The sequence below is a fragment of the Carettochelys insculpta genome, chromosome 8, assembly GCF_033958435.1.
Source record: "Carettochelys insculpta isolate YL-2023 chromosome 8, ASM3395843v1, whole genome shotgun sequence".
In the NCBI taxonomy this organism is placed as follows: domain Eukaryota; kingdom Metazoa; phylum Chordata; order Testudines; family Carettochelyidae; genus Carettochelys; species Carettochelys insculpta.
The window spans coordinates 36,506,699-36,521,240 of record NC_134144.1 but is presented as its reverse complement, the minus strand read 5'-3'; the positions used below and the strand labels follow the sequence as shown (position 1 = coordinate 36,521,240).

Genomic DNA, 14,542 nt, shown 5'->3' with positions numbered 1-14,542 from the left:
GCGCTCGCCTTAGAACGCAGCCCAGTCACGCGTCAGGCGGGCACGTGGCTGTAGGGGGCGGGGTTAGATTGCCGATGACGGCTCGCACCAGACGTAGCTCGTACGCAGCGTGGCGCGTCTGTCGGGTGTGAGCCCAAGGGAGCGCTTGGGTCACCTAGAGCACCGAAGGGGCGGGGGAGGGAGCGGGGGCGGGGCCTGGGGAAGGGGCGAGGCTATGGGTTTTTCTGCAGTCAGAGCCCGCAGCCTGAGTTTCTCACCTGTCCCCGCGCCCCGCCCTTCCCGTGCGAGGCCACGCTGGGGCCGTGACGCTGCGAGTTGGGGAGGGTGGAGCCGGCGGAGACACACCACGCCGGGGCGGCCGCTGTTCAGAGCCCGCTGGGAACAAAACCAGCTGTGGCAGCGCCTTCCCTCCGGCATCGCTAGCGGGCGCTACTTCTGACAGAAATGTCCTGCGGCGGCTACCGTAGAACGTCCTGGAGGGGGGACGGTGGTGACGCGCAGTCTGTACTCAGTCCAACAGGTGGCGCTGTCCCGGGAGCTGATTGTTGGCCCTGTGGCTCCCAGCATGCCCCGCGCGCCAGCGTCCCCGGGCGGGGCGGGGCTGAGGGAGAGAGTGCCACGTCCCTAGTGTGGCGCTTTGTGAGGCGAGCAGCGCCGCCTCCTCCGCCGGCCGGAGCCATGGGCGCCTCACAGAGCGTGGAGATCCCCGGCGGAGGCACCGAGGGCTACCACGTCCTACGGGTACGTGCCGCGGACAGCCCGCCGGGCCGGGCCTGCCTCCCCCCGGCACTTAACTGCCGACGCGCGCGGGCCTCGCTTTCCTGGGCACTGGGGCAGCGGGGCGGGAGGGGGCGGCTGGCCGGCCCCCCTGTGCCCGGCTCTCTCGGACGGCGCCGCTTCGGGCCTGGCTCTGGGAGTTGCTGCCGCAGGTCTCTCTCCGGCCCCAGGCGCGGTGAGGCGGGCGGAGAGCAAGGCTCTGCGCGGTACCGCAGGAACGATCTGCCCTCCCAGACCTTTCCGGGGACGAGAGGTCCGGGCCGCGCGCTGCGGGTTGAGTTAAAACATGGCCTGTGACGGTGCGGGGCGATTCCCCGAAAACTAGAGGTCACCCCGCCCCGCAGCTTTGGGTTTCTTACGCCTTGTCCGCGTCCGGATTGAGCGATGTTTAAGGGCATCTCCCTTCTCTGGTACTAGAAAAGCCCAAACGTCATCTGCGGGGGGGCCCCCAGCGCCCCGGGTTTCTTGCTCTGAGAGCTCCGTGACCTTTGTGTCACTGCGAAGGGAATAGACTAAAACTGCGTGTATCCGAGAAGACGATGTAACTTTATAAACTCTGGCGTGTTGATACTGTAGCCATGTTACTTCTGCAGAAGCTGTTGGCAGGGTAATGAGCTACTTGCTTATACCGCACTGTGTAAGCGAGGTATATGGTGTTATGCTCCCTTGGGGTTGTGTTCAGAGACATAGACCTAGCCTACAACAGGGGGAAAATATGTTTTTATTATGTTGAAATTTTAAACCCTTGTTCTAATAGCTTAGCTGATGGAGGTGAACCCTATGCTCCCCTCCCCCCAGGTTTAATTCAACTACTTTAGCATGTTCTGTAGCTCATTTGTCTTTGACTTTTAGAAAATGTTCATTGGAGCAAGATTCTTGTCTAACATCTTGCCTCTGAAATATTTTTTGCATTAGAGAAATTCTGTGAATGTTTCCCACTGTTGGTTAATGCCAGAAGCCCTAGACCTGAGATGCAATTAGCATTTTTAATATGTCACAAAATCCTGTTCAGGCCATGTCTAAGTTCCAAAACACCAGCAGCTTCACTGCCTGAGAAATCCTGGTATTGTAAATGGCAGGAGAGCTGAAGCAGCATTAGCAGAGAGGGATTTTCTTTTTGTTTTTCCTTCTAAAGATTCATTTTCTTCAAAGGTAAGAAAACTGTTTATTTTAGAAACTCACCCACAAAACATGGTATCACTTTTCATCTAGTTCTGTTTTTTAGTTGTGGGCTTCTAGTCCGATGGAGCATATTTTCATATTTATGCAGCTTGAAATCTAGCTATATTGGTAAAGGTTCCTTAATTCTAGCTTTTTTATAATGCTTGCAGTTCTTCACAATTTAAAGCTATTCCTTTCTTCAGGAGAGAGAACAGTCTTTATTTTCTGTGTAAGATAGTAAGCTCACTAAAAGGAGGCAACACAGAGGCATAATATCATTTGGATAACACATGTAAGTAGAAGTGCCAAACTTACATAGCATAAATGAGAGAAGTGAGGGCAAAGAAATGTAATTCACTTATGTATGCCTTCCAAGTACTGTTGTAAATTGAGGACAGGAATTAATCTCTGAAGATGAGAGAACATGGAGAGCAAATTTATAGCACAGTGCACATCTACATGGTCTAAACATTGAAACATACTGTTTCCACTTTCTTGCTCTCTTTTAGGCTAGCTTTATGCTACAGTGGGGGTTGTTAGCTGAGACATCACTAACATACTGCATGCTGAACTGTCAAATGGGGAACTGCAGACTCATTATAAAGCTGGATATGCTGTAACCTCAGGAGGGTACAGAAGACTGACAGTGCTTATTTCTGCTCAGAGCCTGGTTGGCCGTGGACCCAAGATCAATACTTACTCTTAAAGATATTTTTTTAGGTCTGTTTAGACACTTGTAAAGACAGTAGTGTTTGTTACAAAGCTAAAGGGAGATGGGTGGCCTTACTGTGACTTCACCAAACCAAATGGGAAGAAGGGGCTTTGGAAGTCTGGGGGTCCTTTCGAAAGACCCCCGTCTGCACCAGCAGCGTGTGTGTTTTGAAAGCGGCACTTTCGAAACACGTGTGGCTGCCATTATGCTAATGAGGCACTGCACATGCATGGCAGTGGCTCATTAGCATCCCCCTTTCGAAAGTGGGGTGCTAGTGTAGCTATGGCCTTAAATGGAAATAAATTTTTAAAATTTAATTACTTTGTTAATAATATAACTTACAGCCTCTGGCAGATCCAATGTAAGATTGAGGGGAGAGAGAGCGAGCTACTGTTGAGAAGTACAGGAGTTAAATTGCATAAAAAAATTATACTTCTAGGAAGGAAGGGAAACTTGATAATCACAGCTACAGTTGCAGTTTCTTAGTATCCCTTGGTATTTCTAGTCTTTATTTTCCCCTTTATTTTGTTGCTTATGTTCATCAGTGTATTCAAAGACAGTCTTCCACTGGACCTTTGACGCTGTAGAGGGTATTCCAGAAACAGCTGCATTTCCGAACATGCTTTTGACCCATATACCTGGTACTTTGGGCAGCAATGTATCTGTTTGTTTGAATATTAATACAGTAAGTAGCTACAACAGTGCATAAGAAATTTATCAGACAAATGCTAGCTCGAGGTAGATAAGAAAGTAAACGTAGCCTGTCAATATTACAATTTTGGGGAAAGTTTCTTTAGGACACTGCCATGAAACTATACCAGTTCGTATGCTGGACTGTAGAAGGCTTTGTCTCAATTAAATTGACTCATTAAGGAAATTCAGAAAAGAGAAACAAAATGTTTGTATTAGAGAATGGTGGGATTAATTTATGAAGCAGTTTTAAAAGAAAGTAAATGTAGTTTGAGTAAAACAAAAAGCAGTCAAGTAGCACTTTAAAGACTAGCAAAATAATGTTTTAGGTGAGCTTTCGTGGCACAGACCCACTTCTTCAGACCATAGCCAGACCAGAACAGACTCAATACTTAAGGCACAGAGAATGGTTCTCTGTGCCTTAAGTATTGAGTCTGGTCTGGTCTGGCTATGGTCTGAAGAAGTGGGTCTGTGCCACGAAAGCTCACCTAAAAAATTACTTTCCTAGTCTTTAAAGTGCTACTTGCCTGCTTTTTGTTTTGATAGTGTATAGACTAGCATGGCTCCCTCTCTGTAGTTTGAGTAAATAACTAAAAAGGAAGAAAAGTTAGAAGGAAATTGTTTACAGAGGCCTTAATGGGTGACTTCAATTCACTGAAGGCAATTAAGCAATGACAGTGTTAAGATAAGTATCTAGGAAAACTGCTTTAAGGTGAGACATGTGAACTATGAAATAACCTTTTAAGAAAACTGGTGGAAGCACCATTATTCAGGCCATTTCAAGCTAACCGTGCTTGGGAGTATGCTTCCTTTGAAAAGGCATGGCTAGATATAAAATTCCTTTCACATTTCATCATGGTGCTTCCTGCTCTATATTTAACGTAGTATGTTCATTATAAGCCTTATTTATGTACCTGGAAAAAGAAATATAAGCATTTGAATATACTGAATACTCAAGCACAGAGGGGCAGGAAATGATCTGGTCATATGCATGCTGAGGGAGCAACATTCAGGCTGACAACATGCAATCTTATTTACCTCGGAAACCTCACCCCAGTAATGTTAGTCTTGTTATTGGAATGCCTATTATTGTCTTTTCTAATTTATTTTGTGGACTTAGCTAATTAAGGCAACAGTCAGTTCTGTTTTGATCAATTTATGCAGTCATTCTGCACTCTCAAGGTAAAATGGCAAGTAAACAGAAAATAATGTATTCTCTAGGAGCATTAATGGTTAAGGGATAGGAGCTGGAGCAGCCCGCTGCTACAAACGGGCTGTTCTGGATGGGTTGGAGCACCCCTGCCCAGAGTGTGCCAGGGAGTGGGGCTGCTGCCACCATGCTGGAGCACCTCTCTGTGCATGGTGCTGTTGTGTGTAGGTGGCACTCCAGCGTGGCCTGAGCAGCCTCTGTCTCTGGTATGGTTCAGGTGGGAGCAGTCCAGCATGGCTGGAGCAGCCCCGCTTGCTGTGGGGAGTGGATGTGTGTGGGGGAGGGTGGCTGGGGAGGCAGGCTGGAGTGGCTTCCTCAGCCAGGCCCTTACTGTTTTAACTGATTAACCAGTTAAGCTAAACCTCCCGGTTAACCACTTAAACAGGCTTTTACATCCCTAGTATTCTCTCCATTTTATTACATTTGTTCTGTATCCCTGCCTGAGTAATCAAGTTGGACATGCAGTTGTATTGATTCAACCTATTTCTTGGAGAAAATAAAGATAGTTAAGTTGCTTCCAAGTGATTTACAGATTACTACATTAGAGCATTTTTTCTGCTGCCTTGGTGCAAAAGAAATCAAGGGCTAGGAAGAGTTTTCTTTTTTTTTTTTTTTTTATTACTACATGTTTCCTTATGCAACTAGTTACGGAAAGTTATTTTTTAAAACAAAACAAAGGACAGCGTATAATTGAGTGAAGCTCAATGCTGAGTTTAGGTATTTATTTCTTTTAAAACTTAAATGAATTCACTTAAAGCTTTCTTGAAAACTAGGTGTTTTGTAAAGGAATTCAATACAATTGTAATGCAGTAAATATCTGGCAGAAACAAAATCAACTATCTGCTCTGAAAAATTGCTTTTACTACAAGCAGTGCATTTTAGTTTTATTACAGCCTACATAGCTACAACTTTTGCTTTAGTTTGTGTCTTCCAAGTGATAAACTGAACACTACCTTATCAGGAATCCTTGTAAATGTCAATGCAAAGTTTCTGATCCTGAAAGTGACTTAGAGCTCATGGACCTGAACTAAAACATTTCAGGTTGGGTACATGAATTTAAGCATCGGATTTGAAATCAGAAACCTTTCCAAACTGCCTGACTTTCAGAGGTGCTGAGTGCCTGCATATCCCATTGATGTTAGTGATAACTGTGTGGGTTTAGCTCCTCTGAAAATCAGACTGATTAAGTGTTGCTGTATGGATTTAGAAGCCTAATATTAAAAATCCAGAGCTGAAAATCTGCATACAATACCCTTACAAGAAATTCATCACCATCACAGAGAGGCTTCTGCGTGTGGGAGAAGTGAGCTCAACTATATGAATATACTTTTTTTATTGTGCTGTTCTTACTGCTTATTGTGCTATCCTTACAGCACCTTTGGGTAAGTGGCTCTCTGGAGCATGTGGGTGCCTGGGTTTGTCTGTTTGGTGTTTGGAGTGCTGAGCTGTCTGTTTGTTTGAAAGGCCGTGTGCTCAGGCTGTGTGCCTATTGGCTGAGCGGTAGTCAGAGGGAGGGGCTCTCTCAGGTAGGCCAGAGCTCTAAAGCAGGTGTGTCCAACCTGCGGCCTATGGGCCGCATGCGGCCCTGGACAGCTAGTAATGCGGCCCCACAAGATCGTAAACTTTTAACATTATTATGTGATTTATATACATTAACTATATTATATATTTTGAACGTGGCCCAAGACTATCTTCACTCAATGCGGCCCAGGCAAGCCAAAAGGTTGAACACCCATGCTCTAAAGCCCTGCTGGCAAGCGACCAGGGAGCATGCGGCCGGGTGCATACGAACAGGGTGGTTGCTAACAGGAGGGAGTTTTGAGAGGGGAGTTTAGAGGGAGCTAGTTACTACTTCAGATGTAAGAGGCAGCATCATCCCCAGCTGCTGGCTGGAGCTGAGGGACCCGCTGCAGCATGGGGGGCGGGGCGAGATCGAGGGATGTCAGTGGTGGACAAGTGGTTTGGGGGCATCTGGTACGGCTGTGAGGATGGCAGCACCCACGGAGGCTGCTTGCGGCATGCTGGCCCAGATTGCATGGCTTCCAGGCCCAGTCCTGCGCTCCCTGCATGCACGCGCCGCACGAGCTCTGCGGGGCTCCAGGGACAGCCATAGCCAGATGAAGAGTTGGTAGCTTTGGCTGGGACCCAGGGTGCGGCTGGGCTGCGAGTTCAGCGCCTTCCTGGAGGACAGGGGGATGCAGCAGCGAGTGGCCAGGTGCGGAGAGGCCAGGGGAAGGGGGACCTGGGGGCCACGAGAACTGATAGGGGGCAGTGTGGTGCAGTCGGGAGACATGGGAGTGGATGGGGGAAAAGGGGACAGGGAGGGAGGATCTGGGGGGTGATGGTAGACGATGAGAGGCAGAGGGGTGGGGAGGAAGGTACTGGGGAGGTGAGGTGGTCGTCACGGGGAGCTTTGGGGACATGTGGTGCCAGGGAGCTGCAAGAGGTAGTGGGACCGTACCCACGTTCTCCATGCTCCACTACCTTGTGGGTTATCCTGGAAAGGAGCAAAGCTAAGGGAGTAAACCCTGACAAAATCCGGAGGGGAGACCTAAGGCGGTTCTGTGCCAACTTCTGGTATTGACCTGGCAACTCCTGCAGCTGAGCTGGTACCAGACGTAGAGGTTATCCTCTTCTGTGGACTGTATCAGTAAAGCCAAGAGGGGAACACTGGCATGTGGGCAGCCCAGGGTCCCAATAATCGCCCAAGCTCGCGCCTGGAGAGGTACTCCAGCATCGCTAACAGCATTCAACCAACACGGGAGGTAACAGATACCGGTTATAAGCTCTTGCTCGATTGGCATAGAGAACGAGTGCCAGGGGTTGCCTCTGACGGTGGGAGAGATCGTCGCATCTCACTGGACAGTCACCGCCCACCTCAAGCTGGGCAGCCCCCAGCCAATAGGATACTGTGTCGCCACATTTCACCTGCCTCACTGGGTGCGTGAGGCTTGAGGTTCCCAAACTTGACAAGTGACCTGAAAGCTGAGCACCAGGCAAACCAATAAGAAAATCAACAAGAAAAGGAAACCATCAAAGTTTTAAGCTTGCTTGCTGGAATGTGCGGACCATGCTGACAGGTCTGACTGAAGATCTTCAGGACATCAGCAACACCTGAAAGACCGCTGTCTTCAATGAAGAACTGAAGAGGCTCCAAGTTGACATTGCTGCTCTGCAAGAGACACATCTCGCAGGTTCGGGATCTCTAAAGGAAAAGGACTACACCTTTTTCTGGCAGGGTAAAGCCCATGAAGAACCCAGGGAGCATGGTGTTGGCTTCGCCATCAGAAACACCTTTCTACAAATGCTGGAATTAGTCGTGGGTGGATCAGAACGACTCCTTCAGGTCATACTTCAAACTCGTGCCGGTCCTGTGCACCTGATCATCGCTTACGCCCCAACCCTGTACGCCGCACCGGAAGTAAAAGACAAGTTTTATGATGTGCTTAGTGCTGCCATAGCGCAAATACGTGCTCGTAAACAACTGTACATTCTGGGTGACTTCAGTGCGAGAGTTGGAGCCGATTGTGACTCGTGGCCTTCCTACTTAGGCCACTTTGGTGTGGGAAAAATGAATGAAAATGGTCAGCGTCTTCTCGAACTTTGCACGTACCACACTCTGTGCATCACAAACACATTTTTCCAAACCAAGCCACAGTACAGAGTGTCGTGGAGACACCCATGCTCAAAACACTGGCATCAACTAGATGTGGTCATCTCTAGACGTCATAACCTCAAAAATGTCCTTCTGACACGCAGCTGTCATAGTGCTGACTGTGATACAGATCACTCGTCAGTTTGCTCCAAACTCAAGATGATTCCCAAGAAGCTGCACCGCTCTAAACCAACTGGAAGGCCCCGCATTGATGCCAGAAAGACAGCTAACTCAGAGCTGACAAGTTCAGAGCGACCCTCGAGGAGAATCTGCGCAGCAACCCTGGAGGTGCCGACGTGACATACAGATGGCGGCATCTGAGGGATACAATGTACAACATGGCCTTGGCGGTGTTTGGAAGAAGAGCTAGAAACACAAATGACTGGTTCGAAGCTAACTCCGATGAGATGATTCCAGCCATCGAAAAAAGCACGCCGCGCTCATGGAGTACAAATGTTCGCCGAGCCAGAATACTCTGCAAGCGCTCAGAGCAGCCAGAAAAACAGTACAACATACGGCCAGGTGCTGTGCCAACAACTACTGGCTCAAGCTATGCAGCAGCATCCAGACCAGTGCTGACTTTGGTAACCTCAGGGGAATGTACGAAAGCATGAAGAAGGCATTAGGACCTACCCAGAACAAGATGGCCCCTCTGAAATCCAAATCTGGTGAAGTCATCACTGACAAAGCCAAACAGCTGGAGTAGTGCTTGACCCAGCGCTCCAAGCTGTACTCACGCGAGAACATTGTGGCCGACTCAGCCTTCGATGCCGTCGAACTCCTACCAGTAATGTACGAAGTGGACCAGGAACCAACTGTGGATGAACTGAAGAAAGCCATCGACAGCATTGCAGTAGGAAAGGCCCCGGGCCAGGATGGTATACCACCAGAGGTTATCAAGCGTGCCACAGACACTCTCCTGGAACCTCTGCATGAGCTACTGTGCCTGTGCTGGAGAGAGGGAGAGGTTCCACAGGACATGCGCGACGCTAACATCATAACCTTGTATAAGAACAAAGGAGACAGAAGTGACTGCAACAGCTACCGTGGAATCTCCCTCCTAAGCATCACTGGTAAACTGTTCACTTGCGTCATCCTCGGCAGACTCCAGAAGATTGCTGAGAGGGTGTATCCTGAATCACAGTGCAGATTCCATGCAGAGAGATCTACCGTCGACATGGTCTTCTTCTCTGAGGCAGCTGCAGGAGAAATGCAGGGAGCAGAGGAAGCCACTCTGTATTGCCTTCATCAACCTAACCAAGGCCTTTGACTTGGTCAGCAGGGATGGACTGTTCAAACCGCTCCACAAGATAGGATGTCCGCCACAGTTACTCAAGATGATCCAGTCTTTCCACAAAGACATGAGAGGAACCATCCAATACGATGGCACATTATCGGATGCTTTCAGCATCAGCAGCGGCATCGAACAAGGATGCGTGCTTGCTCCAATACTGTTTGGGATCTTCTTCGCACTCCTTCTTAAACACGCCTTTGGATCTTCAACAGAGGGCATCTTTTTGCACACAAGATCTGACTGGAAACTGTTTAATCTTGCAAGGCTGAAAGCTAAATCTGAGGTGCGGGAAGTCCTCATCAGAGATATGCTGTTCACAGATGACGCTGCTGTAGTGTCACACACAGAAGACCAGCTTCAGAAGCTGCTGGATCGGTTCTCCAAAGCATGCAAGGACTTTGGGCTCTCCATCAGCCTAAAGAAGACAAGTGTACTTGCTCAGGACGTTGCTGTTTCTCCATCAATCAGCATTGACAACTATATGTTAGAGGTCGTCCACGAGTTTGTTTACCTCGGGTCCACCATCACTGACACCCTGCCATTGGAGTCTGAGCTAAATAGGAGGATCGGTAAAGCAGCCACAACTCTGTCCAGACTCAGCGAGAGAGAGTGTGGTATAACAACAAGCTGTACGCTCACACCAAAATGCAAGTCTACAGAGCCTGCATCCTCAGCACCCTCCTTTACGGCAGCGAGACTCGGACCCTGTACACCCGCCAGGAAAAGAGGCTGAACGTCTTCCACTTGCACTGCCTCAGGCGCATCCTTGGAATATCGTGGAAGGACAGAGTGTCCGACACTACCGTCCTTGAGCAAGCTGGAATCCCAGCTATGCACACCCTCCTCAGGCAGCGGCGGCTCCGCTGGCTTAGTCACGTCCACAGGATGAATGATGGAAGGATCCCAAAAGACATCCTGTATGGCGAGCTAGCTTCTAGCAAAAGACCTCCGAGACGCCCCCAGCTGCGCTACAAAGCTGTTTGCAAGAGAGACCTCAGGGAAGTAGACCTCAAGCCAGACAGCTGGGAGGAGCTGGCAGACGATCGCAGCAGATGGAGGCAGGAACTATACAAGGGCCTTCAGAAGGGTGAGTTGAGGATCAGACAGCTAGCAAAGGAGAAGCGAGCCCACAGAAAGGACCTGCCAGACACCCATTACATATGCAACAGATGCAGCAAGGACTGTCACTCTCGTGTGGGTCTTCACAGTCACAGCCGATCCTGCAAATGAGGATGCCAAACGGCACTACGAAGGGTGCGATCCATAGTCTATGTAGACTGAAGGATGCTACTAATCCTTACTGCTGTAAATAGGTTTGCTTTTTATCTTGGGATAGCTAATACGTGTGAGCTATCTCAAGGTAAAAATAAAATGAAGACAAAGCACTTTTTTCTTACCATGAGGTAAACTTCATGAATTTAACCTCAGATATAGGTATAATTCTGACTCTACATAGTTTGTGTGGAAAAACTGAAGTCCCTTGGCATCACTAAGGCATTTACCATAATGCCCATGCATTTGGGTTGCCCCAAGGTGAAGAACATGCTTTTTCTACATAACGAGGACAAGGTCTAAGCCTGCAACAAAATGAGTGCTATTGATATTCTGGAGTGAGAGTGAGTCCATTGGCATTGTACTTTGAGCCCATTGCAGAATGTGTTTAAGTTCAGTTATGTACAGAGTGGTGGAAGAAGCAGGGGCAATCTGAGACCAGCCATATACTTCCAGTGGTTCTTGTGCATGACCTATAATGATCCTTGCTCAGCACTGTAGAAAAATCCTCTTCTGAGGTGATTTATATGTCCCTGTCGATGAGCCGTGGTGTCTGTGTGGTTGCCCTGCATCCTGACCAAACAGCCTTTAAGCTAAGCATTTAAAATTTATAATCTGCTTTACCAGCAGTGGTGACATATTTCCCTCACAAACCACATCAAAACTAGATAAATTGTAAAATATATTTACTGTTAAAATGGTGTTTAGATACACAAAATGGCCGCTGGAAAATGACAGTTGGAGAATGACAGTTACAATTAATATTCGGCGGGCTATGAATATGTATGAAGTTATGGTTTGAAATGTTTCAAACTGATTGGTCAATTTAGAATCCTTATACATATGTAGTAGTCAAATGCGCCTTCGATACATTGTGGCACTGAGGAGGACCTAGCAGGCAGAAGTTGTCAAACAGGTCCACCCAGGCAGCATATATTCAGGAGAGCAGCCCTGCTTGGGGCATTCTGGACCAGACCTCAGAGGAGAACAGACGAAGAAGAAAGAAGACTACAGAGAAGGACTGAGCTAAGAGCTGGACTGAGCCTGTAGCCGAACATCGCTGGCGGAAGAGCCAAAGCTGACCTGCGTGTCAGTCATCGCTCGCTAGCCGCCGTGGGCCGACGAAGAACAGAAGAGTTCCAGCCAGAAGACCAGAAGAGCTCCAGTCTACAAAGAGCAAAAATCACTAGTAAGTCTCCGGTTCTTTTATCTGGAGGGTTTGCCCGGCAGACCGCACCGCCTAAACAACGGTGCCCTGCACGGGGAAACCGCAGCAGCCACCCTGCCCTTCCAGTCACTGACCTTAGCTCGGGCTGGTGTCTGAAATATCACGGTCGTTCCTGAAAAGACACAGGAGGTTTTGTTAACCAAGCCAGTTTTTCCTCCTGGCTCTCTTTTTCTTCCTTCCTCCTTTACTATCTGATCTGACGCGGCTGCCGTACAAGCGCGCCGTGAGGGTCATAACTTCCTAGCTCAAAGAGAACTACAGGCCCAGCGCCTGGATTACAGAGCAGGAATAAGGAGGTATTTGTGGTCTGGGTTTAAGGCTAATATAAGTAATCAGGTGAGCAGTTAATGTTTTTATATAGTTTTGTAACAGCGAGTGGATTGGGACTTCCCCAAGTCCATGATCTGCGTCTTATATTTTGTACCCCTTGCCTCTTTGTAAAGGCACAGGAGGCCAATGCTATTGGTCTAGCCTAAAACTATTACATGCACACAGAAGAATAGTTAGGCAAACTGCTTTATAATTATAATCCAGAGCTATAAGCTCCCCCCTATTTAGGAGCGTAGAGCGGTCAGGGATAACCCTATAAAGGGAAAACCCTGGTGTTCTTAGTAACCCTTTAAGGGTAATGAAGGCCTGCAATAAAGGGCTACCATAACAAGGTGGTTGAAATAGGCAGTACCTTTTTGAGGGGATAACCTTTAACTAGGAAAACCCCACCATTTAACTAAGGGGATAACCTCTCAGAAGGAAACCCCGCATATACTGGGCTCTCCCCTGCTTGGCCAGCAGGGCAACCCACTTAACTAGAGAATTGACCTAGCTTAGAGCAGGCAAATTCTTATTCTAAGTAAGATCTGCTCCCCGCGGTAGTCGGCCAAGGGTTGAGCAACCTGGTGAACCTCAGGAAGATCCAGGAATAAATAAATACAATATTCAGCTCTGAAGTTATCCTTTCCATTTTACAGCACGCATTGAAGGCTGCACGGCCCGTCCCGGAAGCGCAGTAAGTAGCTAAGGGGTTAGATAGCAGTGCTGTTATAGCAGTTACCTATTGTTTAAGGCTATAAGCCAATTAGTATTCAAATCCTGTGCTTATTTCAGAAAAACAAGGGTCCATATATTTTGTGTCACCTAGCTTACCATAATCCACACTTCTACTTTGTTAAATAAACCCTTTCTCCCTGTTTGAACCTAACACCTTGTCCGTATTTCTTCCTTGGGTAAACACACCGCAGCAGCGCAGTTCACGCACCCTGAAACCCCGTTGTGATTAGACCCACCGTAGACGGCGAGCAGGGTCGCAAGGTAAAATCCTGGGAGCATTGGTAAGGACTCAGTTTTAGTCCAGTCCATTGCTCTGGTGTGACTGACTTAGCCTAATCAATATTCAAATTTATTCTTACGTCACTCACATCCTCGATAAGCACCCTACTGGTTCGGTTGAGTGCTTCCATCTCGGAGCAAATCAGTCTTGTGGATCTGAGGCAGCTGTTACTGAACCAGTTGTCACACAGCAAATTGGCAGACTGTTATTAATGCACTTTTAAAAAAACCAAACTATGTCCATATACACTATGTAGCTCTATTGACGTAAATTGTACAGGAATACTGTGAGTTCACAGGTTAAAATGCATGCTCCAGGCAAGCCTCTAGCTACTAGATTACTGTATTGTGTAATTCAAATAACAGGTGGTGAAACCTGGCTGCAACTGAACAAATGTTATTAGCTGACATTTGATTAAACTTGTTCAGGTGCTGCTTTGATGTTCAGTGTCTCCCCCCACCCTGGGTAATGTGAAGAATAGCCACTTTTTGGCAGAGCACAGTGACATGACACCGTACTGAATGGCTTTTTGGTTTGTACACAAGAACTTTTGATGGCCATGTCTGATCAAACATTTCAGGGAGTGTTTTTTAGAGTGAGGGGCCAGATTCCTCTTTGACTTTGGTGGAAATCAGGAAAACTGAAAAGGGATGGTGGAGAAACAGAGCTTCTGGCATCTGGTTAGTAATGACCACAGTTACAAACAACTCTGTAATTGTCTGTGGATCAAAACACAAGCTGCTGACGGTTATTACCATGTTCCAACATAATTATCCCCTCTCCGCAGCACCCCCCCATCACCCTCAGTATCTTCTCTGCAGATCTTTCCTAAAGTTTTAAAACATGTTAACACTCTGAAAGGGGGGAAAATATGAAACTGAAGGAAGGGAAGAATGGGAGTGCACCCATTGGCACCCAGAGAGAATGGGGGATTTTGGGTGTGGAGGCGCGCACATAGCTCTTGTCATGGGAAGCACTCAGAATCTCTGGGGGGAGAATGGGATACCCTGGGATGGAGGAGAAGGGAATGGTAGCTTTGTGGGAAATGAGAGTTGGGTCACCAGTCTCCTGCCATCATCTGGCCGGAATTTGAGCAACTTGATGCAGAGGGCAATGAAGGATATGGAAAGCTGTTGGCATGGGGGAAGGAGAAACAGGAGACCCAGAATTAGTGGTGGGAGGAGAATGGAATAGCCATCATCCTGGTGTATGAGAA

The 14,542-nt window shown here is 47.9% G+C and overlaps 1 protein-coding gene across 1 annotated transcript in view; it reads left to right on the top strand.

Annotated features, from left to right (window-relative positions):
- The first annotated feature begins 404 nt into the window (after positions 1-404).
- The window catches only part of GORASP2 (golgi reassembly stacking protein 2), a 34,902-nt gene continuing 20,764 nt past the window's right edge, over positions 405-14,542 (top strand). Inside the window, exon 1 of the mRNA XM_075001892.1 lies at positions 405-741. Within this exon, the coding sequence (XP_074857993.1) occupies positions 445-741 (297 nt within the window). The 5' untranslated portion in view covers positions 405-444. The remainder of the gene's footprint in view (positions 742-14,542) is intronic.